Source organism: Pteropus medius, unplaced genomic scaffold (assembly GCF_902729225.1).
Source record: "Pteropus medius unplaced genomic scaffold, Ma_sr-lr_union100, whole genome shotgun sequence".
Classification (NCBI taxonomy): domain Eukaryota; kingdom Metazoa; phylum Chordata; class Mammalia; order Chiroptera; family Pteropodidae; genus Pteropus; species Pteropus medius.
Window position 1 is genome coordinate 60,280,014 of NW_024349800.1, and position 26,773 is coordinate 60,306,786.

Below are 26,773 nucleotides of genomic sequence, written 5' to 3' on the forward strand. Positions count from 1 at the left end.
TCTATTGAGGGTGGAACTGTAAACTGCTGTAGTCTTTTTAAGGACAGTTTGGCTGTATCTGTAACTATTAACTATTTAAAGTATATGTCCCCTTTGATATAATAATTTCACTTTTAGGAATCTATACTATTTAAGTATGTCCACACAAAGGCAAAAATGCAAGAATGTCAACTGCAACAATGTGTGTGACGGTGAGAAAATACTAAAAATAACTAATATTTTTTGAATTCCAGTACTTTTCTAAGCACTTTATCACAAACGCGTTGAGGAAACCCGGGGCACACACAGCTAGTGTTCGGTGGTGGCCCAGCCAATTTGTCTCCGGGGTCTGTTCTTAACTACTATGCTCTCTAATCAAGAGTAAATAAAAGTGTGGCACATTTGAACTATGGCACACCACGAAGCAGTTAAAAAGAATGAGGTAGATTTACCTGTACAGACATGGAGACGTCTCTAAGACATATTATTAATCAAGGGAAAAAATCAAGTTGTAAAACACAACACGGTATAATGCCATATATGTGGGGAAAAGTTACATAAGGGTATATACAAATACATATGCATGAGAATGGATAAAGGTTTCGAATGATAAGACAATGTGTGTCAGGGGAGATATGGGAGAGTAATTTTTCAAGGTATGTTCTATATATTATTTCTAGTCTATTTGAACTATTACAAGAATGCATTTGTGCATTTAGTAAAATAGTAATTGTTTTACTGACCAAAAATGATGTTAAAAAAGGTTTAATTCGGATCAAGAGATTAGGGTTGCCTTCCATACAATGGTGTAGTTCTTGGATAAAAATTTTCTACCCTATCGCTTTTTTCTCCCTTACGTAAATGGCTGTAGGAGAAGGTGCCCACTATCTGTGCCTTGCTGATCACCACCTTTTTCTATTTTAAATAAAATTTTCATGTCCAGTATTTGGGACTACGGTTTCCTGTTGGGCCACCAAGTTCCATAGACAGCCAGTCACTGAGAAATTAATTTATAACCTGAGAACCACATTGTGTTCCTTTTGCTTTGCATATTATATAGTCATTAGGAAAAAGGATCTGTAATCACGAATTATCTCATTATTTTGTTCCGGTGCTTAAGCAGGAGTGCAGGCTCACTCTGTCCTCTTGATGTGGTCTGTGGAGGTATGAGTCACTGGACATGTAGACCTAAAGGACTTACCCTTTGACCACAAGTCAGTGTTATTATCTAAGAGGAAAAAGCTGTATTGGATCCTGCAGGGCCCTCCCCTAAGTCCAAGTGAGGCTGGCTTTAACACAAAAGCAAAGAGGAGGCTCTTGGAACACTCACTGATTCAGATGCTACTTTTACAAGGTTGGGGCTTCAGAACAGAGTTGTCTACCTGTGAGCTTACCTCTGACATGCCAGTGAGATTGGTTCTTGGGATTACTACTTAATGGGTATGAAATTGTAGATTTTTTGGAACGGCCTATTTTTCTCAGCAGTTTTTCAATTATTGAAATTTTAACGTTCTCCTAAGCATCTTTACAGAAAAAAAAAAAATCCCATTCACTTAAAAACAACTGTATTCTTTCAGTTCTTACAGCTGCTCACTATTCAAAAAGTGCGTAAAACTATTTCCTATTTGTTGTTTCACTTAACCTTATTTCCGATACATCTTTCCATGTGCTTGCCATGCATCCTACATACCTGCCAGGATTCTGTTAATGTGACAGAGCTTGTTTAGATTTGTCCCCAGTTGCTGGACAATTGGGTCCATTCCCAGGTTTTGGTCATTACGAACATTCTGAATAGCCTTGCTATAAACATCTTGATGCAAGTTCTCCCTCCTCCTTCCCCCCTTTGGATCATTTCCTTAGAAATGTATTTCCTTAAATGGGTTTATTGGGTCAAAGGGGTTCAATGAGCAGTTTTATAGCCCTTGGCACACATTTTTCAGATTGCGCCCAGGGTGGATCTGGGCAAGGGCACGGGCTGGGAGAGGGCAGGAATGTGGAGTGGCCCCTATAACCACCCCCCAAAAGACAAGGACCTTGCGAAGGCCTGCAGACGGAAAGCATTTTTCCATCGGCCTCTTGTTCTCGTCATGATTACAGTTTCGGTTCAGGCTGGGGGACGATGGCTAGGCACGCGCAGCAAGGTTTTGGGGATCCCGGGACTTCTGCCCTGGGGCCGGAAGCGGCTCTGCCCGGCCCCGTAGCCCCAGGACTAGGATTCCAGCCGCCGGTCCTTTTCCAGTTTCCGATTTCCCCTGCGCACCTTCCCGGCTTTCCCACTAAACCCTCCGTGGCCCGCGCAGGGTCCCTGCGAGCGCAGAGCTCCGCGGGCGAGAGCAGCGCCCGGCGGCCGCAGTTATTTAGGCGCGGGCGGCGCAAGGCCCGCGTGGCTGCGCGCTGAGTCAGCCCGGCCTGGCGGCGGCAGCGCGGGCGCGGGGCGGGGCGGGCGGCCCGGCCTCCGGGTCCGCGGGGTCTGCAGGCCCGGCCCGGCGGGAGCGGAGCCGCGGGCCGGCCGGAGCCCCGGGCGCGCTCTCCCCTCCCTCGGCGCAGCCTGGCGGGTCAAGGAGGCGGTGACTGCGCTCCCTGCCATTTGCCCTCAGAGAACTCAAACAGGGGGAGGAAGAAGCGGGGAGGGAAGGAGGCTTGAAAAAGAAGTGCGCGGCGGAGAAGACCGGACGAAGGGAAAAATATGAGGAAAAGCGGCTAGAGGCGGCGGAGGCAGGAGGGCGGGGCGGGGCGGGGCGCGCGCGCACGCGCGCGCGCGGCCGCCGGCCGAGGGGCTTGTGGGTAGCGGCGCGCGCGGCCGGAGACGGGCGCCGCGCGGGAGCGTGAGAGGGGAGCGGGCTTGTGGCGCTCAGGCGGCGGGAGGCGCTCATGCGAGCCGGCGGGCGGTAGCCGCAGTCGTCCGAGCCCGGGCTGCGGCCTCTCGGAGCCCCAGAGGGCGGGGCGCGCTCGGGGCCCGGAGGTGGCGGCGCCACTTCCCCGCTCCCGCCCTCGGAGTCCTGAGGGAGCCCACGGCGGACGAGCGGACCCGGCGGCGCGAATCCCACGGAGGGGCGGGGACGCCGCCGTCTGCTTGTCGGCGCTGCCGGCCGGCCAGGCCCCTCGGACGGATCGGGCCCCGGACCGGCGCCGAGACCGGAGCCGGAGCTAGAGGCGGGCGGTGGGCCCGGGCGGAGCCCCGCCCGGAGCCGGCGGGTCGGGGGCGGCGCTAGGCCCCGAGGCAGCCGGGCCGGAGCGCGGGCAGCGGGAGAGCGGGCCCGGCAGCGGCGGCATGAGCCGGCCCGCGCCCGCGGGGAAAATGCCCGGCGCCCCCGAGGACCCGCAGGGGGACGGGGCGGGCGCGAGCCGCCAGAGGAAGCTGGAGGCGCTGATCCGAGACCCTCGCTCGCCCGTCAACGTGGAGAGCCTGCTGGTAGGTGGCCGGGGCCCGAGGGCGCTCCGGGCGAACAGCTCAGACCCCAGACCCCCCTCTGCCCCGGGCCACTGTGCCCACCCGCCCGTGGGGGACGTCTCGCCCCACCCCGCCCCGCTTCCGGCAGCCGGGCCCGGCCGGACACCGAACACTTGGGCGACCAAGTTCCAGGAGTCCGGCCCCACCTCTGATCGCTGTGCGCCCTGGAGCTGGTGTCAGACCCGCTGCCCCGTACCCGGAGCTCCGGGAGAAAACACCCTCCTTCCCCTTCCCGCCCACCTTCTCTTCTTGCGGAACTAGGGTGGAGGATTTGCTGTCCTTCATACCCCAGACTAGCCACTTTGAAAGAGTGTCATGCTGCGTGGGGACTTGGGTCCAAGCGAGGGGGGAAACCTGATGCTGTCCCTACCGGGCGTACCTACTACCTGGGGCACATGACAAAGAGCTGCCCTCGCTCTCCGTTAGGTCTGAAATCTGGAAACCCATGGCTAAAGTCTGCCCGTTTTCAGGTGTCATTGAACATTCACAGTTGCAGTTGCAATGTAGTGCATTTTAATATCTGTAAATTTAATTTCCCGAGATGATTGCGCCAGAGCTAAAGAATCCATCTGATTTGCGGAGTGGAGTCAATCTCTCCTTTTCATTTTTCATTGTATCTCTTTCCTACGACGGCCTTTGAAATCCAAATTCATAGCCACGTATAAAGTCTGCTAGTTGGGTCTTGATTAAGAAAGGGCCATGTTTTACAAATTAGAAATGCACTGTAGAATGCTTGCTTATTTCTTATTTTTGTTAGGATAGGCGGTTGTATTTCACAGACAATTTGATTAGCGTGCAGTAGGGATGTATTTATGGGAAAAGAGGGGTGTGCTTTTTCACCCTGCGGAGAAGAAAGCTGAAAGGATGCTCTGAATGTTAAATTAACTCTGGAGGACTCGAATCCGGGTGGGTGATCCTTGGTTTGTTTTTTTTTGTTTGTTTGTTTGGTTTTTTTAAAAAAGATATTGGCTTCCATAACTCTTGTTCAGTTCTACTCCCTGCTGGGAGAAACCTAGTGACTATATGCTGAGAAAAACCGCCTCCTCCCTTTCCAGTGACTGACTTTTCTTCAGAAGCCGTTGGTTATCCTTTGAGGTTTCTGGACTCATTTGCAGAGTGACTCAGTGCTGTTTGGCCAGAGTGCAGGGACCTACTGAAGAGTGTGTCTTTCTGTACAATGTGCAGGATGTAATGATGTACTGTATTCTGTCAGACGTGTTTGACGTTTTCTATGACTGATTTTCACGTTAGTGTGGTCCTGTGTTTTCATGGGAGCATGACACCCTGGACAGTCGGGAGAAGTCTTCATTTGGGGATTGGATTGCTTACATGAAGGGCAGAGCTTTTCCTAGGCCAAAGCAGAGCCTCTGGGCTTCACTCCCAGCATTTTCACTTTGGTATTTTGCTAGCAAAACTTTGACCTAAGGCCAGAAAGTTCAGTTAAAAATAGTACAGCAAATCTCAAGTATTCATCAGGTTCATATTCAGTCCCAAATAGAAATTTTTACACTTTATTTTCATCTCTCTTGGGTCTTTACTGATGTTAATCATAATTATTAGGGTTCTGAGCTTGAACCTAAGCTATTTATACATGTCATGTATGTTCTGTTTTATTAAAATATTTTCTAAGTTATTAAAATGAAGCCTGTTTTTAAAAATGAGACATAACACATGATCAGTAAACAGTTCAGTCTATTCATTTGTTAACCAATAATCATATACAGCCAGCACACTTTACACTTTTGTTAAGGTGACATATTACTGGTATGAGAGTTGACATCAGATGCTGACTGGACAGACTTTGTCACTGCTGTTTTTAGTTGTTTAAATATTATGGTTCTGAGTTGCAGTAAATCTTACCAAACCAAAAACGGTCGCTTTCTCTTTTGGGTCGAGGTTGCTGGTGCTTCTATTGCAAAAAATTTAAAAAAAAAAATCATGTCGTATAAGTTTTCAGTTATGTATTTCATCATATGAAATAGAATGAATTAATTTTTTTACTGTAACATATAACAATTTACAATTTTAACCATTTTAAGTGAATAGTTCAGTGATATTATATTCACATTGTTGTACAGCCAGCGTATCACCATTGTCCATCACTTGAACGTTTTCATCATTTCAAGCATAAACTCCTTGAATTAGTCTTTAAAGGAGTCTTACAAAAACATATTTCCTAAAATACTGATGAAATATTGGATGGGATCACTTTAGAGATTTGAAACCATACCATTTAATATGCATGTCGCAATTAATCGTTGTTTTACTGCATATGGCATTTTTTTGTTTTTACAATAGAGAAAACTTAAAGTAATATAGTAAAAGAAAAAAACAAACAAAAAAAAACCCAAACCCAAACCCACAGCCATGAATCTTAGTTACTTGGTTCCAGAGCTCAGAAAGTACCATTTAAAATTTTATACTGCCTAAGATGACAAAAGTGAGGAGATGAATTATACCAGAACTTACCATATAATTATTCTTCATTAGGCTAGGCATAGAAAGTAAAACTCTATTTGTAGGAAAAGATGTTATAACATTTTAAGTGCTTAGCCCAGCGCTTAGTACATAGTAGTGCTCATTAGATTCAGCTCTCCACTTCCGTGGGCATTTAGCATATTTTTAGCTAATTGCTTTAAATTTTCTTTGAAAAGGAAAATGGTTTTTGTTGGCAACTATTTCTTTACTATATAATTTTGAATGAGTAGCATTATCATTTGATAAAAGGTGTTTTAATTGTTAAGCATAGACAGAGCTGGATTCCCAGACTATGTCGGTGTAGAGACTAAATTGTCTTTTTTTTTTTTTGCAGAGGCTCTTTATGTGGGTCCTTAGATGGAAGAGAATATGTCTCTTGTAGTTTCAGATTGTGAGTTGCTTGGTATCATTTGAAAATAGAGTTTTGAGAGTGGTTTATTTTTGTAATACTCATATTGGAGGAGAGGGTCTTCAAAGGTATGCTTTTGCAGTGTTTGAAACTTTGGGACACATACCCATGTTTATTGTCAAGACTTAGCTTCTCATATTGCTTGCCCAAATATTATGGTAAAAAGAATTGTGCTTTACTGTTATGCTGGAGAGATGTCTGTCTTTCTAAAGGTTTGTGCTTTGGGTTTTGATTTATTTTACTTTTTTATAATAATTTGTGAGATTCAGGCTTGGGTAAACTATTACTTAAGGCTGGTGTCGTTGGGGAAAGATGATTAAAAATTTTTTGACAATTTTCAGCAACTTAGAATAAGAAACGCTTTATTTGATTGATTTAATTATACCTATAACTATATGAAAATATTTCTTTGACATTCAGCTCGGTGCTAGTTATTTGCCTAATTAAAATAAAATTGTGTATTTTTTCCCAACTACGTAATAAGTGTAAATATAAAGATGTAAAAATGGAAGAATAATAAAAATTAAAAATTGTTTTATATATGTTTACATTTTGTGAAATAAAAGTTAGGCATTTATAGCATAAATGGGATTACTTGAAAATTGCATTTTCATAGGAAATCTTTAAAGAAAGTGACTTAGCTAGAGAGGTTTAAAAAAGTAATGTATGGAAGTTACTATTTAGGTGAAGTTTAACCTCTTTGAAAGCACAAGTCCACTGCCCCTCACCCACAATTCTGATCTATGAAGAGCTCTGAAAACAAAGTTTTTGGTACAATGTATTTGATAGTAACATCTTACCTTATCAGATGTTAGAATATTTATAGGCAGTTCCTCTTACTTGGTATAAATCGTTATAGCTTTCTTTGGAGAAATATTAATGTGTTTAATTTCAGGGTGTTAGCCCAGACTCCTAAGATGGTTTTTGAGAACATACTGTATATGGTATCTGTACTTTATTGCTATTCTATAATCCAAAAAATTCTGAATTCAGAAACATCTTGCCTCAAGGTAAGGCCAATATAGACTTACATACACCTTAAATAGTTGTAAAGAAATGGGTAATATCTTGAAGCCCAAGTTGTTGTTTTGGTTGAGTCCTGGTCAGAATGCCCTCTTTTCCCATTTTGAATTCTGAAATATTTTAAACATTAAGAGACCAAAGCATACAAATATAAATTATGAAGCATAAAAACAAATGTTCATGAAATCACTGCTCAGGTTAATGGATAGAACACCAGCCTTTTGAAGTTACCTGTGTGCTCTTGCTGCTTGATTCAGGCTTCCTGCATCTTCCCATTTATTACCCTGAAAATTTTGTTATTCCCTTGCTTTACTTCAGAGATTATCACATTTGTATTCCTAAACAGTATTGTTTAATTTTACTTGTTTTTAAACTTTGTACAAGGTTAACATTTGCATGTATTTTTTTGTGTCTTGCTTTTTCCACTCAAAATGTTTCTAAGATTCACCCTCATTGTGGTTATCCGTTTTCGCTCCAACCATTAATGAGAATACATTGCTCCGATCTACTTAATGGATAGTTAAATTGTTGTTGTTGTTGTTGTTTTCCTTTTTGCCATTCCGGGAAGTGTTGCTGTGAACATTCCTGTTGCCCATATGAAGTTTTTATAGGCTAGGGTATATACGTAGGATGGAATTGTTAGGTTTTAAGATATGCTGTTTTCAACCTAGCAAGGTAATGGATAGAGTTTAAATTTCCCCCAATCTTTTATTATGGAAAATATCAAACTACGTAAATTCAAACTACGTAGGGTTCAATATTTTTTTTAAAAAATTAAATTTACATACAGCGAAATGCAGAAATCTTAAGTATACCATTGATGAGTTTTGACAGATGCACATACCTGTGTAATGCCAATCCTATCAAGATATAAAACATTATCACTGACCCATAAATCTCTCTCATAGGCCTTTTTAGATAATTCCACACCCCATTCCCTTAGAGTCAATCACTCTTCTGATTTTTTTTTTGATATTAAAGATTACTTTTATTTCTAGAACTTCATGTAAATGGAGTCCTAAATAGTATGTGATGTTTTGTATCTAGCTTCTTTAGCTCAGCATAGTTTTTGAGAGTCATCCCTGTTATTTTGTGTATCAGCAGATTGCTCCCTTTTTTTATTGCTGAGTAATATTTTGTTATATGTATAAACCACAGGCTGTTAGCTATGTCCTGTTGATGGCTACCTGGGCTGTTTTCAGTTTTTGGTTCTTATATATATCATATATACTTTGGCTCTCAATAAAGCTTGGTATGAACAATCTTCTATGAAGTCTTTGAGGACATGTTTTCACTTTTTCTTGGGTAAATACCTACTAGTGGAATTGCTAAGTGATAGGGTAGATGCATGTTTAGTTTTAAGAAATTGCCAGATCTTTTTCCCAAAAAATCGGATCATATTTTATACTCCCACAACAGCGTATGAAAATTCCAGTTACTCCCCAACACAGAGTCTATTAAATTTTAGCCATTATGTGGGTAGGCAGTGGTATCTCATTGTGATTTTAATTTGCATTTCCCTGATGACTAATGTCCTTTTCCGTGGTGTTCTTACTGGCCGTTTGTGTATCTTCCTTTGTGAAACATCTGCTCACATTTTTTGCTCATTTAAAAAAATTGAGTTGTTTATTCTTATTATTGAGTTATACAAATTCTTTATATATCCTAGATACCAGTTCTTTTTTCAAATATATTTAATAAATGTTTTAGTCTGTGGCATGTTTATTTTTTAAAATTAAATTTTTTTTATGGTTATTGCCTATTTTGCCTAAGACCATTGCCTGTCCCCCATGACACAAAGATAGTCTCTTTGTTTTCTTCTAGAAGCTTATGCCTTTTATGTTTAGGTGTAGGATATGTGTTAAGCCAGTTTTAGTGTGTGGTGTGACTTAAGGGTTAAGATTCATTCCCACACCCCACCATATTTTCCATATCCAGTTATCTAGATTATCCAGCACCATTTTTTTCAGTTTTATTGAGATATAATTGACATATAATTTTGTATAATTTAAGGTATACAACCGATACACGAATATATTGCCAAATGTTTACCATGATAAGGTTAGTTAACACATCTGTCACCTCACATAATTATCATGTTTTTATTGTTATGCTGAAAATATTTAAGATTTATTCTCATAGCAACTTTCTAGTATAATATGGTATTGTTAACTCTAATCACCAGTACCAGTTTTTAAAAATATATTTCTCATTGGATTGCCCTGGCACCTTCTTCAAAAATCAGTTTACTGTTAGGTGGACTTTTTATTTGCATTTCTACCACTTTAGTAACTACCTCAACTTTTTGGTCATGGTTCTGTTGTTTAATTCATGCTCTATTCCCCCTCCAAAAAAAAAAATTTTTTTTTTTTAAAGTTTTATAGTTTTGCCTGAAGTAAATGGTCAGGCAACCATGGTTGAGACAGGGAAACACAGATTTTATTTTTGGAAGTGAAGAAAGATTTGTCATTTTTGTTAATTGTAAAAATATGTTCTTATTGGAGAAAATTCAGGGAATAAAGACATGTGAAATGCAAGTTATACATATATAAATATATGGTCTCCCCACATAGAGATAGCCACTATTTAAGTTAACATTTTGGTATAAGTATATGTTTAAAAAATTAAAATATAAAAAAAGTAAAATTATACTGTACATATGCTTTGTCATTGTTTTTTATGTTTAATGAATAATACAAACTTTTGTGTTAAAATTATTAATCTTATTGTAGAGTGATTTCTCATTGAATGCCATGCTTAGGATGTTCTCCATTACCATGATCATGATATCATATATCTGATTTAATTTAGTACCTTAATGGTTTTATTTTCAATAGTAATTTTATTCCATTTGGAATTCTGTTGGAAAGTATGAAGTAAAGGTACAAAAATTTTATTAGAAGATTTGTCTAGGTATTAGAGTTCCCAAAATATTAATTGGGAGCCTCTGTTTATAATTCTATATTCTTGTCATATAACTATTTGGAGCGCAGTGCTTGTGGGAAGAGAGAGGGTAATGATTATGGATTTGGCTTCTATTTGGGCCTTTTGATTTTCTTTATGGAAATATTACTCTACAACTGTACTTAAAATTCTATTCTGTGCTGACATTCAAAAAAAAATATGAGCTGTTAGTGATAACAGTTATTGGTGAAGAGAATGCAGATGACTCAGAGCAACTTTATAATAGCTTTTGGAGGAAAAAACAAAATATTTTCCATTGGTGGGTTAGCTTATAATATGGAGCTTGATATTTAAATTGATGTGAAATCATAGTGGCATGGTATTCTACTAACACCGTCTTTTCTCATTTTAAACTTTTTTGGAGTCATTCTCTTTTCATCTGTATTTTTTTTTTCTTTCTTTAAAGTATGATTAAAATATAGAGATATATTTGTAAATTCTGTAATTGGCTGTCCCAGATGACCCTTGCTTATCTTTTGGAGAGCATTTGGGTCACAATGGTTAGCATTTCTCTTCACGTATATGTTTGTGTGACAAGAAGGAAATATTGAGATTCATTTTTGGTTCATCGTTAATAATCTTTTGGGGAATGTTTCTAAATCCAAGAATGATTGTATGGTTTGTTGAATCATTTTGGTAAGGTATGGGTTGTTTGTTCAGATATCCGAAGTGCTTTATAATTTTTTTTTGTTAAAGTTAATTGATCACTTAGTATTCAATATCCAATTTCCTTGAGTATTGTCAAGAGATAATAGACTTGGAACTAATTTCTAACAATCCATTAACAGGGTTTTTTTTATGCCATAGAAACGAATAGCAGAGCCTCCTCTGGCAGTATTTTATTTAGAGGGAAACAGAGCAGAGCAAAGTTGGCGTTATCTTAATTGCCTAGATGATGGTGACGAGGAATGCTTACTATACCAAGTGTTGTCTTCTTATATTCTTCTTGGTTTTTGAGTGTATTTAATGGACAGAATATAAACTCTTTTAGGACATGGGTCTCTTTTGTCTTCCTGTTGTGTCCTGTAACTATTTGTGAATGAACTAGCAATTCTTTTTAAAGTAGCAGGAGTTACCTGTAGAAATATATCCCTGCTTGAAGAGACATTAAAGTACTCCCCAAATAAACATGATATATGTTCCTGTCACTTGTTTCTTTATCTATATAGGAGGGGAAGATAAGTACACATCTGTATATGCAAAGAGGATGAGTTTGAGCGATAGAATTAATTGGAAGTCAAGCAGGAAAAATGAATTGTGATTTGGGTATTTTCTGGATTGTGCTGAAACACTTTGTCTTGGAAAGGATTTAAGCTAATTTTATTCGGTGTTTTAAGTGAAGAACACCTCATGTGGGCTGAACAGCCTTTATCACTTATCATATGTCATCTGTTCCCCTTTCCTGCTAACTTAACTTCTGGTAAAACATACCCAATTCCTTGTTATATACCAAGGTGCTGGCTGTCTTGAAACGGCCCTTCGTGAATAAGGGCAGATGAAATGCTAGTGGTATGTTCACAAGATGAAATTTTTTAAAATTGTATATAATAAGGCAGTATTTGTTAACAAAATTAAAAACAAAGCCAAAGGGCATGAGAGTATTTGATTGTAAATCAAGTGTTGTTATTATTACAAGTCACTATGAATGACTGTTTTGAAAAATTTTCAGATATTATCAGACATTCTGATTGCTAGCAGTTATATTTAGCTTTAAAATACTTATCGTTTGTAATAATCTATTTCTTTTTCTAATAAACCTAGATACTTACTTTTTCTTGTTCCCTTTGCATCATATTTAAAACAGTTATGGTAAGAAGGGAATTTAGAGTTATGATATATTTTCTTTTACATCGACTAGTAATATTCTGTTAGCAGACAAAGGATAGTGATACACAATATCTAACTTGTAGTAAGTCCTTGATAATTGTTGGTTGAATTAATAAATATAGCCTGCAGATGTAGTATAATTGACAAGGCATGTTTCCTCTTATTTGCTGTCAAAATGAGCTCTGAAATAAAAGTATATCAGTTGAGAGTAGTCAGCAGGTGTTGAACATAGGTAACACCGTTTACTAGCTTAACTTATTGAGGTATGATTTACATACCGTAAAATTCACCCATTGTAAGTAATATACTGATTTTTAGTAAATCTAGAGTCGTGCAATAATCATCACAATCCATTTCCATTAATTTCCAAAATTCTCTTGATCATGTTTGCGGTCCTTGCTCCCAGCCCAGCCAACCACTGATCTGTTTTCTGTTTCTATAAATTTTTTTTTTCTGGAAATTCCATACAAATAGAATCATACAGTGTACGGTCCTTTGCTCTGGCTTCTTTCACCTAGCATAATTTTTTGAGGTTCATCTGTGTTGTAGCATATATCACTATTTTGTTTTTAATTGCTGAACAATATTCCATTACAATGATATACCACATTTTGTTCATGAATTTACTGTATGTGTGGACATGTTTTCATTTTTCCTGGCTGGATTTCAAGGAGTGGGATTGCCAGGTCTTAGGGTGAGCTTATGCTTCACTTTTAAGAAACTGACAAACTGTTCTCCAAAGTGTCCACACCTGTTTACATTCCCATCAGCAATGTATGAGGGGTCCAGTTTCTCCACATCCTCAGAGAACACGTGGTATTGTCTGTCTTTGTGATTCTAGCCATTGTGGTGCATGTTACTAATGACAAATGATGCTGAGCGCTGTTTCATGTGCTTCTTAATTTTGCTTGTTCTTTTGATTTTTTTACTAATGTACCATGAGTGTGGTCTAGTAAAAGGAGTTTCATTTTGTATACCACAGGCCAATTCCAATGTTTAAAAATAGAATACAAATAAATACAGATGAGAATCCTTTGTAGAGGGAATTATCCTATTGACTAGCCTCCACTTGAAAGGCCTAATTAATGCTAACCCCCTGCCCCCAACCTTGTTATGGTACCTTGCTTCCTAGTAATGAATGAGCCTTGCTGAGCTGTGTAGGGATAATGGCAGTCTCTACTAGTTGGGTGATTCTAAGCTACAGATCAAGTTGGAGTACTTCTGACTTAAATGTATGGCCTTTGAACAAATTTCCATTTTGTTCTGTGCTCATCTTTCCTTCTTTTGATTGTTCTGAGCATGTTGAGTCAGCTTCTAAACTTATTTCTTTCATATTGACCCAACATCTGTCTTGATACTTTTCTGCTCTACGTAAAGATTAGGAAACAATTGTTAGTATTAATTTAGTGACTTGGTTCTGATGAGGATGGGTAACTTTTGGTGTTTTAAACACTATATATATATTTGGCTTTTGGCTTACATTTTTGAGTACTCATCTTAATTTAACATAAAGATATAAATATTGCCTCTCGTTCACAGATGGCATTAGATATTGAGCTGTGGGATTACATTATGCCCAAAGTTTTGGAATTTAACCAAGGAGCATTGTTCTTTTCTCATGTAAAAGTAGCTGCCTTATTTGTGCATTGTGTATCAGATATGACCCTACCAGTTTTACCTAATATTTCAGTATGACTCCTTTAGAAGTCAGTACTGAAAGCATGCTTATTGAAATGAAAGTTTCCCCTTTAGTCTTAGTTTAGATGATTGTATTTTTTTGAGTTTTTATTAAAGATAATCACATATGAAACTTTTGAGCAGTGAAGGAAAATTTTAGGAAATAATTCTTTTAATATTTAAGATTTCTTAATATATTAATGAAGAATTAAAAAATTGATTGTGGTGATATTTTTCTAAAAAGAAAGTGCCTTAGCACAGTCGTTACAAACTTTGAGGCCTGCAAGATCTAATGAAATGTTTTTGTATGTGAAACTCTTGCAGAAATAGAGTATTAAATGTCTAAACGTTAGTACGATTTTGAAAAATGTTTCACCTTTTGGGATAACATTATTATAGTTACATTTGTGGCACTTTGGATATATATGGCTGTATTTTATTGTGTTACATAGTGAATAAAAGTTCAAGTTGAAGTTGGTTAAAAACTTGTTAGCTGGTTTGCCTTTGTTGAAAGAATCAAGATTTAAAAAAATTTTCTTTGTAAACCGTTAGATTTCATCAAATGCTAACATGTCATATAATCGGCATCTGTGGGAATTGCTAAAGATTAGAGAAAGATGTCGACATGATTTTCTTTCAAGTAAGTAAGATGCTAAATCAGAAATTAGGGAAAGAGATAATGCAAAATATAAAGTTAGTGTTAGTAACAATATTGCAACTATTGTAAATTTAGAAAAATTTGGTAGGTGTTAATATTCAGAGTTGCTTTTAAATATCTAAAACAAGAACCCTAAATTTTTGAATTTTTGAATTTTGGCTTTTCAGAATAGAATCACTGAAATTAATGTGAAAGTGAAATGATGAACTTTTCTCCGAACTTTGGATGCATGGTATGATCCTATATTAGTTGTATTGAATGTCTTACATTCAAATGAGATCATCTTAAAGAAGCTTAATTTAATAAATGCATTGAAAAAATTTCCCCGCTGGGTTTAAAAAGAATACTGTATGTGTTTGTGTGTGTGTGTAAGTTAAAAAAGTTAATTTAATACCAATATAGTTTACATCCTGGCTCTTTTTAGATTAAGATTTTTCTTATCTGTGTCTGCTAAAGCTAGTAGTTAAGGCAGTGACTTCCAAACCTTGCTATATATAGGACTCAACTAGAGATCTTTAGATATATTAAAGACTGGCTTCCATCCTCAGACCTTCTAATATAATTGATATAAGGTGTGACACGGGGATCAGAAGTTTTAAAAGTTCCACAGGTGATTCTCAAGTGCAGGAAGTGTGAACCACTGAACTGAGGGGTGCAGCATTGTAATTCAAAGGTTGGCAAAAGGTCATTGAGTCCCAAATGTGTCTGAGAAAAGGAAAAGACTTATTTTTCTCTTTGCTTTATTTTTGTGGCTCTCCAAGGCTTGGATGAAGCCAGAAAGTCTGAATTATCTGATGGAAGCCAGAATCATACCTAGGATGTTTGGGCAAAAATAGTGTCAGTTCTTCTGATTTAGATGGTCTGTGATGGGACCAGGAATTTGCATTTAAACAGCAAGCATCTCAAGTGATTCTGATGCAGGTAATCTACAGGTCAAAGTTTGAGATGTTGTTTCTTTTACTGACTAGCTGAAAAAAACCAAAACAAATACTAGTTGAAATCTCTTTGGCACTCAGAATTTTATACGTGGAAAAAGCCGACATGGAGAGATGCAAGAATATTTGAAATATCAAGCGTCTTCATTTTATATCTTCTTTTAGAGCTCCATCAGAATCAGCTGAAAAGGAGTTTTTTTTATTTTAGAATAAAATTTAATTTGCCATGCTTTTTCTGAAGGGAGAATCAGACAAGATACACCAATAGAAATGAAAAACTTTTTTATTGTGGTAAAATATACATAATATAAAATTTCAATATAGAAATGTTATTTTTACATCCTATTCTTCTGTGAGAAATATAGTCTACAGACACTTATTGGCCTGGAAATATATAAAGTCGATGTTTCACATTTGATAAATGGTGATGGGAAAAATAGTGACAGTCTGTTTAGTCATTGACAGTTGATTTAATTTGAGAAGAAAAGTTGCATTAGAAATGTATTGTCCTTCAGAGCATAGCACCTAAAGCAGGATGGCGTTCGTATATGTATGTTTGTGCCTATGTTTAAAAAATTATAAGGTCATTCAAAAATTATTTTGTAGTTTCTTTAAAAGCAAGCAAAAAATAAAATGTAAAATGTTCAAAACCTTTATGTTAAACTATTTTGAAATTTTATTTTCAACGCAGCCTTTAAATTATTGGTTATAATAAGTAATATATCTTATTAACATGTTACCGTTTAGATTTTTTAATGTGTACATTCTTTGCAATTATTTCTTTTCATATCATATAAAATTAGAGAAAACCATATGATTTATAGGCACTAAATTAGGTGTCTATATTTTTCATTCTTTAAAGTATTTGTATATCAGATCTGCTGTTTGGCGATTTTAATTTTGGTGGTTGAGTATGTACATTATTCAGAAATTTGAAAATTCAAATTTGCATCTATTGATTCTTGTAATAATAGTTATAGTTCTTAGAAGAATAGCGTTTGTGATTTTTGTTTTTGTTGGTATTTGAAATCTTTAGCAACTAACTTTGTAGATTTTATCTTGTTAATAAAATTGCATCTACTTGTGGCCAAGGTACAGTTAATTTTTATGAGACCATAGAGTGACAGTATCTTTAAAACCCTAAAGATTTGTGACAGTTTATCTTTTGAAATGTATCCATCTTTTCCAATTATTGCTGAAAAGAAAGGTTACTGCAAATGTGAAGCGATCTGAAACTGGGCGGCTCTTCTTTTCAATGACTTTAAACTTCTGCAGTTAACTTTAGAAATTTGTTGCATATCCTAACATTTCATTGGAAGTGCTTTTCTGATTTAGAAACATTTGGTGATTGAAATCCTGATTCCATAAAACCTCAGTGGACAGGATATTCCAGCATTCTAAATATTTGACAAAATGCAATTTAACTCGAGACTTCATGATTTGTTATGGCATGTCTATGCTAAAAAATTCTAAGGAGTTATTTCTGACTATAACTTAAATGGAATATATAATTCATGATTGCAACATTTAAAATTAGAGTATGAATATGTTTAAAATTAGAGTATGAATATGTTTTGCTAATGTTATACTCAGGCTGAAAAAGAATGAGAAAACTTACCAAAAAGATTTTCCTGGTAGTTATGAAAAATAGTTTCTTCTGCAACCATATATTTTTGTAAAAAGGGGAAGCTGTAAAATTATAAATTGAAAGCATCACTGAAAACAAGTTTGTTTTCCATACTTGAGACATTTCCATAAAGGAGAGCTATTGATACAAATAAAACAATTTAGAACTAATAAAAAGAAACTCTAGTACAAAATTGGCTTATGAAATTTCCTTTAGTGGGAAATCATAATGTAGAACACTGAATAAATTTTAAAGAAGTTATTTACTGATTTTTTGAGGGGAGTTGGGAAGATGGGGTTGTTATACGTTTTAGTGTAGGATAGTTTTCTCTTTCAAGATGAGATGGGGAATGTAACTCCCTGGCATAGTGTTCTGCTGTGCCTCTTACTCATAAACAGAATTGTTCAATGGAGTTGAAGTTACAACATGTCTATGAAATAAAATTTTAAAAATCTGAACAATGGCTTATTTCACCTCACTGTAAGTAAAATTCCATTAAAAAGTCAAAATGGATCTAGTTTGACATGTATTAATATACGAAATGCAAAATTATTATTTTTTCCTTAAAAATTCTTATCTTTTGTTCTAAGATAGTAAAGATGGGGAAAAAGTGAAAGGAAATGACTTGATTATTTTCAAGTGTATTTTTAAAAGAGAAGCAGAATGTAGTATAGTGGAAAGAACACTGGATTTGGAGTTATAAGAGCCAAGACTGGGATTAATTAATTAGATGTTTTATCATCTTCTTGACTATGAGTGATAATTTATGACTATGTCTTCCTCAAGGAGATGTGAAGATTAAATCCAGTGAGTAACTATATATGCTAGTGTTCTGTAAACTGCACAGAACTTTAGCTTTTTAAAGAGACTGTTGAACTGTTTGTAAAACAGCATATGTCTTATATGCCTATAAGTGTCTTTGAAAAGGTATGCGCATATAGAATCAGTCTCTTGTTAACCTCTTTTTTTCCTAAAGAGGTAGCACATTTTTTTTTTAAAATTACGGAAGTAATACAAGTTCTCTAAGTAGTAAATCAATGAATGAAAATTAGTTGGCATTTTTATTTTTTAATTCACTAAGGATAATTAGTTGCATTGGGTGAATATATGCTTATATTCATTTTTTTTGATTATTCTATTGTATTCCAGTTGTCACTTTTTCCCAGCTAAGGTTTATTCTTTTTGAGTAGGTATGATATTGAACTAAAACAGAGTCTGGTGTGTTTTTATGTAATGTAAAATTCCAGAAATCCTGATATGTAAATACAAGGAAAAGTCACTATAGACTTTTTAAATCTTTGTATTATTCACTTGCACACATGTTTATCATGCTTCATATAAGATTTGAAGGAGCATTTGGTTTATACCAACAGTTCTTATCTGTGGCTTCAATTTATCTACTTTTGGCCTGCATTTAGTAAGAAAGGTAACAACTTTTTTACTAAGAACAACCATGAAGAATAGATTGGAAGATACAAACTGCACGTGGTATCCTGACTAACCTCTGATAGAAATTCTGGTCCTTAGGCAGACCAGGGTAATTATAATTTTATCGTGTAGAAAAATATTACAAGTAGCATAACAGTTTATGATGTCATCATTCTGTGGTGATGGCCACTGTAATCAGTAACTGTTTAGTTTTCTTGGATCATGTAATTTCAAAGCTGATTTTAGGGTTTAGGATTTATTAACAGAGCTGGGTCTTAATTAAGTCTATTGTCAACCATTTAACAACCTCATGGAATTAGAATTTGTACTTCTATAGGCAAGGAAAGACTGGATTAATATCCAGGCATAATTAAAATAAATATGGGGTGAAGCCTATTGGAAGCCATTGTTATGGTGATACATTATATGCTTTTCCTGTTGTGGCATTTATGATTTAAGAAATGAATTTTATCTACTACTTTAAAAAATATATGTCAGTGGTTTTTCTTGGAATAGAGACCAGCATAGACTACTTTCTTGTGGTTTGTCTATGCTTAGCTACCTATCTCTGTCTCCTCCATTAGAGGTAAAGTTGGGGAGGGGGAGTTGAAGGGCCCTTATGATGAGGAAAGCATAGCAGAGCAAAGTCTTGGTGGGGTTTATGGCTCACGGATGATGAGCTTTGGGGGATAGAGGCTTCTTCAGACATGTTCAAAGGAAGAGAGTGAGCAGGACTAGAGATAGAGGCAAATATCCTTTTGCTGATAACTGAATATACCATGTACTTTTATGCTCTTTGCTTGTCTCTACCTGTAATGATCCCTCTCCTCCTCCACTTTGTGAGCTTACCAACAAACAAACTAACGCATTTGTTTTTAATTCCAAAAGTAATATAAGTTCTCTCTTTAGCGCTCTCTCCTTGATCTCAGTCTTTGGAGACAGTGACTTTGTAACACATTAGTATCACTTTCCCCCTTTCTGTGCATACAACAACTTGATGATGTATCCATATTCATTGCATATGTTAAAAAAAATAATACTTGTAGGTTTGTTTATATGTATATACACACACCAAAATGCAACTATACCACGTTTCTTATTCTGTGTTTGTTTTTAAAAAAATCAAATACTTCTATTTTTAGGGAGGGAAGGAGATATGTATAATAATTACCTCCAATAATTTTTAAGGCACACCAAAATGGAATATTCCATTATTTGCACCCTATTTTATAACATCGCAAAGTTTTGAAACGATGCCTTGTAGGTTTGTTTTTGTTTCTTTACCGCGAACTATTTTGAGGTCAACATCTGTACTTCATTTATACTTATATTCCGGCACCTCCCGCATTTCCCTGGCAAAGTTGTGTAAAATGTGACCCATTATTTGAGCTCTCATAATTTATACTTTTATTAAAACTGTAGTAAATTAACCATTAACAAAACACCAACAAAAGAATTTTTTGGCTAAAATATTTTGTGGCTATTTTATAATAAACATTGCTCATCGCTTTACGTATTTGCAGAAAAGTGAAGCCTGAATATCATTGGAAAAAGCAAGCAGTATCTCCCAGCATTTGTTTTATGGCATTCGGTATTTCATTATATGTGAATATGAGCACCTGTTATTAGTCATTTTGTAGATTTAATTCTCCTTTCTAGAAACGAATTAATACCTTACAAAAAAAAAAAAAAAAAATTCATTTTTAGTACTTTGGTCTTCTCTTGAAATTCCTCTGTCCTCCAACTAGTGAAAAAAAAAATTGACTTTCTTCCTCCTAATTTGCTCACCGTTATCTCTGTTCTTTTAAAAGCACTGTGTATAAAGTAAATTAATTACTTATTTTAAATTAAATTAGGAGGTGATGAGTCTAGAGAAGCATACATGTAACTTTCATTTTTTTTTTACTTTTATCTGAGTTTATTGGAAATATGGGGACTAAAAGCTAGTTTTTAGTAATGGGGCAAATATGCTTTAACTATAATTACTTTTTTCTTTCAGTTTTATTGAGAGATAGATAATGGGCATACATTACATCTGCATTGTATAAGTTTAGGGTGTTCAGCACAATGACTTACATATGTTGCAAAATGGTTACCACAGTAAGTTTACTCAGTATCCATCATCTTCTATAGTAACGCAGTATTCATTTTTATGTCTCTTCCCAGTACCTAACGCAGAGCCAGTAGCACTTAGTATGGGCTTAGGAAGCTCTTTATCAGATGATTAATCTGATTTCCAACTGGGCATCTATATGTAAGGTTTGTTGCATCCTCCTTTTTGGTGGTGGGGCTCTTAATGGTAACAGTTCTAGTTCAGCCCTTTCATTTTCCAAATGAGGAATCCAGCCTAAAAGAGGAATGTCTTATTCGGTTAATGATGTGTTTTTATTTCTTTGTCACACCGTACTAGGTGCTGTGAAACATAGCAAAACTCCAAACTTGGGTTACATGTGGTCAAGACAAATGTTGATAGATGGTGAGCTTTCTGAGATAGATGGTGAGCTTTTCTGAGTTCTCACCATGCCCATCCAATGGGGCATTTGCTTGATGGTCTTAGCCTGTAGCCTTAAGTCAGCACAATTCACCCAAACTTCATTTGGCTTCTTCCAAAGAGGTATGAGTCTTCTTATACACAAGAAGGACTTTTCTAATTGCAATTATTCCTGGCACTGGCTGACTCCTGAGAGGCCTGGTATCTTTTCTTCCAGAAAACTCTAGAAACCTATCCTCTTAATCACCTCTCCACATCTCATTTCATTGTTGCCTTTTCCTGCCCAAGATCCAAGCCCTTAATACACATCTCATTTTACTCTTGTTCCCCTGGCTATTCTTCCTGTCCTTTCAAAGATTTGTCACCCTCATTCTAAGGTTAACGTAATCACTTGCATCTTCAAATTCTTTACTGAATGCTTTTATTTTTATTTAAAAACACCTTTTTTTCTCCTGAGGGAAAGCTCTCTCTAGTTGAACTTGAACCTTCTTTCACTCTCTACATACCTCAGTGTAGGAAAGGGTTTCCTTCTTACTTTGCACTGCAGTGTCTATAAAACCTTCTGGTTAAAATTCCTGTTGTTGAGTCTCATGCATTTCAGTGTTGGAGTATGCTTCTTCTCTTCTCATTGAAGGCATAGGCTTCTGGCTCACCATCTTTCTTTCTATTCAGGGTTGTGCCACCATTTCAGGTGAATTCAGAGTTTATATGAACAGAATACCCTGGACCCTGGCTTCAGTTTGTTCATCTCTAGTGGTCTTTATTGTCACTTAATTCATCTATTCACTCCCATGAAGCAACTCTGGACCTCACCATTACCTGAAATCAGCTTCACCTTTGAGATCACTAATTTAAAAATCCTGCTCCTGACGCTAACCTTTTATCCTTTTACTAAACCTACTCATTGATGCTTTTGAGATCTGCAGTTCTTTGACACCTCTTTCCATTGAATGCTTCCTTTATAAGCAGGCAAGAATTCATCATTTATCGCTTCATACCTCTTGCCAGACTTCTCAATTTCCTTGCCCTGTTGAATTTCTATCATATGCATCTGGCGAAATCTAGATTTGGGGTCAGTTTGTCTCTCTGGCCTACACAAAAGGTGTTTGTTGAGCACTGATGGAGAAAAATCACACAACTACCCAAACTAGGGTGCTTTGAATTCATGGTCTCTGGTCCCTGTGTGAGCTGTCCAGGGCTGCAGAGCAAGTCTTTTATTTTTCCATTGGGGCTATTTGGAACATTCTTTACTTTCTTTAAACTTAAGAAACACGGTGTTCTCCACAGATGGTATTCCCACTGCATGAGAAGATAGAAGCTATCGAAAGGAGGGCCCTTAAATTTCCTGTGACTTGACTCACCAGTTTATCTCCTCTGTACCATTTGTTCTTCCTTTTCCTTCTGTTTAAGTGGATGAGTTGCCCGTCTTTCTGTCTCAGGCTTATTTTCCAACTGCGTTTTGGATTGCATTCACTCCTTCCTGTGGATGAACTTTGTCTTTAATCTTTCTCTTAATTCTGATTCTTTCTCATCTTGCTCAACTTGTTCAAATGTCTCACCTAAAACAAACAAAACAAATAACCAAATTACCCCTGGAAAGAAATCTCAATTCTTTCTACCTTCTGCTCCTTTCCCTTAGCAGCAGAACAAAGCCCCTAACTTCTTTTCTGCTGCCTTACTTTCTATTTACTTCTCAATACACTGTAGTCTGTCCTCTTCCGTCACTCACTGACACTGCTCGCTTCAAGATCCTGCTGACTTCCTTGCTTCTAAAACTATCATTTTATTGAATGTTCAGAAGGACTTGACTCCGCTCAAGTTCTTTTCTTGGCTTCTATGACAGTACTCAGAGCATTTCTAGCTGTTTTTCTTCAGGCTCCTTTGCTACCTCCTTTTCCTCTGCTAAATGGGAACCTTTCTTATTTCTCCTCCTCTTCCTTTCCTTCCTCCTCCTCCCCCTTTCTTCCTCCCTCTTCCTCCCCTCCCCCTTCTTCTTCATACATTCTTTGCCTCCTCAAGCCTGTATCTATTTTCAGGGCTTTGTCGTTTGTGTGCTGATGACTTCCATTTTTCCACCTGAAAACTTGTCTCTGAGCTTTAGGCTCACACATCCAGCTACCTAATAACTACGCATTTCCACTTGGATATATCACAGACACTTCAAGATCATTGTATCTACAGCTGTATTCTTTTTTCCCCCCTTGCTTTCAAATCTCCTTAATTTCTGTGATCTTAGACTCAGTGATTGTTTCTACTGTCCATCTACCTTGGGTCAAGCCAGAAATATGGGTATCTATCTGTCATCCTTGACCTTACATTCAGTTAGTCACCGGATCCTGTCAGTATCACCTCTTAAATATGATTCACTTCTTTCTCTTCCTACTGCTGCTTTCCTACTTAAAGTGACCATCATATTTCTTTCTAGATTGTTATGGTATTCTCTAGTGTTTTTTCCTCCAGCTTGTCTAGCCTTCTATTCATTTTCTAGTCTACTTTCTATAATAAGTAGCTAAACTACTTATTATAAGATACAAATCTAATGTTATTCCCAAACATAAAATGCTTAAATGACTAATTTTCCTTTCATTCAGGGAAAACTTCAAAATGTTAATTATTTCTTAGAAGATTTTAATGATCTGACTTCTCACTTCTCCAACTCTGTTCCTTATCACTGACACCTCCCCTTCCTCTCAAGTTCTATCCATATTAAATAACTTTATTTGAAATTGCTTCCTTCCCATCACCAGCATTTTTTTTAAAAATGCAGGTCCCTCTGCTTAGAATAAAAAAATGCTAACTCCCCAAGTATCGATACGCAGTATGTGGAAGTATTTCTGCCTCATTGTACTTAATTTAGTTTGAACTCAGGATCTGGATAGAGAGAAGACAAGTGTGTACAGTCGACCCTTGAACAACACATATTAGAACTGCAGGGGTTCACTTATATGTGGATTTTTTCAACTAATATAAGTGTATTTTCTTTATTTTTTAAGTAACATTTTCTTTTAGTTTATTGTAAGAATACAGTATATAATATGGATAACATACAAAATATGTGTTTATTAACTTATTGGTAAGAGTTCTAGTCAGCAGTTGGCTATTAGTAGTTAAGTTTTTGGGGCGTCAAAAATTATACGTGGATTTTGGACTATATAGGAGTTGGTGCCCCTAACTGCCCTCCCCATCCCCTGCGTTGTTCAAGGGTTAGTTGTATTTGCAATGATATTTTCAGAAACTGACCTAGTTATGTATTTAATTATAATGGACAGTTGGTTTATAAAACTCAAAGGAAGCTTTCCTTAGAGAATGGTTTCAAGTCACAGTTGCTGATGTGAACTCATGCTTCTTGTGAGCATTTGTGTTGTGAGAAGTGGCTATAAAATATGGCTAATGGAAAATGGTAATATAAATGCTGGACACAAAACTTCCTTTAAACTATAGAAAATAGATATTTTTAAATGAGTTATTAATGGTGAGTACTTAAAACTTACCCTGTTGAGTAGAGGTTTTTATCATTGAAGTTATTGTGTCAATAGCAATGATAAAAATATGAATAAGATATGTAGTTTTTTTAATATATGTTAGGCGCTGTTCTGAAGCACTTTATTAGTTAGATTCTGTTTCATTTTTCCAGTAGCATCAGAATGACATGTTCTTTAAAAATGTTGTCTTTAGAAATACTTATAAATTCAAATGTGATTTCAGACACTTCTAAAAAATTATGACCCCTTCTAGGTAGATTAGAGTTAGTTGCCTAATATTTACAAACATAATGAAAAATCTGTTACCTGTTTGTATTAAAGTCAGAAAGTCTGTGTAGCGTATATCTCACCAATTCTTTCAGTAAACGTTATACTTACTCTGTAGCTAAAAGGTTTAGTGTTATTTTAGATTTAGTATCTGACCGAGCATTTTTGTATGTTGTCTCATTTGCTATAACAGACTGTTTAATATGTAGGGCAGATGTTATACTTCCTATTTTCCTGAATGAGGAGGAAACAGTTTTGTAAAGGTTAAGCAATTTGCTTAAAGAAAAACAGCTTATATATGGCATAACTGGGAAAAAATTTGTGTCTTTAGTGTTCTAAGATAGTGTTCTTTGCTCATTATCATGCTTATTTTCTAAAGTAAAACTTCAAGCTCTGTCTAAGAAATGGGTAGCTATTATTTTTTGGACAACCTGGATGGATATCTTAGAAAGATAATTAATAGTAAATGTTTTTTAACATTAAAAGGATCTCAAATTTCAGAATATTTTTAAAAATCAGTGATTGTTCAACATATTCACCCTATGGTCCCCTTAAGTTCAGGAGGATCTCCAAAGGAGAATGGTGGGGTGGTGGTGGTGGTTGTTGTTGTTGTTGTTGTTGTTGTTTAATGTCCACAAATGGAAAGAACATTTAATACTGTATGATTTGCATTAGAGGTCTACAGTATAATGAACAATTCAAGTACAGTAAATTATCTAATCACTTTTTATTTGTAAGTCTTAAGTGTTTGTGTGGAACTTTTGAATATGGTCATGTGGAATTCTGCACATTAATAAATTTAAGATAATGAAGCTGCATTCTGGATCCTGCACTTTCATCTACCTTATTTTCTCTTTTTCTTGGCATTGACCTTTTTGTCGCTGCTGGTGACGAGCAGCATTAGTACCCAAATTGTTGCGAAGGATCCCTGTGAGAACTGCTGCTGTTCTTCTCTCATCCTGGTTTGTAGCTAAGGTAGCTAAGTTACGCATTTGAATTGAAATATCCTTAAATCTTCTCTTATAGATTTGACTGGGACACAAATGAAAATGGTAATGATGGTAATGTCTTTTCAACTAAAAGAGGTGTTGGAAGCTCCTATCTTTTATTTATGTTTAGGTAGCAAAATTAGGAAGAGGCCGAGATAATGATGATTAAGAAATTACAGTATCTTTAAAACCCTCTAGTGCTGGTGTAAATGTTGTTCACTGACCCTTTGACTAAGCTAGAGAGGAAATGGAATGCATAAGTCAGGGAAGGGGGCCAGGCGCTCTTCACAACTGCAGTCTCCTGTAACGAAAAAATTAGCAATTTTTAAAAAACTTTCTACCACATATAAGATCATGCTTGAGATGTAGTCCAAGTACTTCTAAGAAGTTGTAGTTTATTTGGGAAGGTAAAGCTTATTGTCAAAATGGAAAGTTAAACGATGAAGAGCAATGGATACAATAATATAAAATAGTGCCTTCCTATTTAAGCAGCAGCGAACACCAGGAATTAAGAAAAGGTCACCGGACTTTGGAATTATTAGAAAAGCATTATGAAGGAAGAGAGACTTGAGTTGCATGTTGAAAGATGATGATGATGATGATAGCAATGACCACAGTGATGATAATAAGAATAATAGCAAACACATGAAGCAGCCCTAGGAAATAGACATTGTTATTTTCTTGATCCTACTGATAAAGGAAATGAAGGAAGAAGGGCTTAAATAACTTGTTTATGGCCACACTGCTTGCAAGTGGTGGAGCTGGGATTCTGCAAATGGCTCCATATTCTTTGGTTAGCCTACTCTGCATCTCACACAGGAGAATTATAACAGACTGCGAGGAACAGGGAGGCTGGTAGTAAGGAACTTGTGTAGACCTTTGGAATGGCCATGCATCTGAGTGAAAAATGAGCTCTTACTCAGGCCACAGGCTTTGGTTCTGTGAAGTTTTGGTTGAAGTTTTTTTCCTTCCAAGGTAATGTGTTTTTAGTAAGGAAAATTAAAAAACCTATGTAGCAGATTTTTTAAAAAGGAAAACATTTTAAACTTTTTGAATGGAATTTTTTTTACCTATGTCATTTTCATCAG

General features: G+C 36.7%; 1 protein-coding gene across 1 annotated transcript in view; it reads left to right on the plus strand.

Moving 5' to 3' along the window:
• Positions 1-2,795: 2,795 nt before the first annotated feature.
• Positions 2,796-26,773, plus strand: part of ROCK2 (Rho associated coiled-coil containing protein kinase 2) — a 105,648-nt gene continuing 81,670 nt past the window's right edge. Inside the window, exon 1 of the mRNA XM_039887844.1 lies at positions 2,796-3,391. Coding sequence (XP_039743778.1) covers positions 3,251-3,391 — 141 coding nt within the window. The 5' untranslated portion in view covers positions 2,796-3,250. The remainder of the gene's footprint in view (positions 3,392-26,773) is intronic.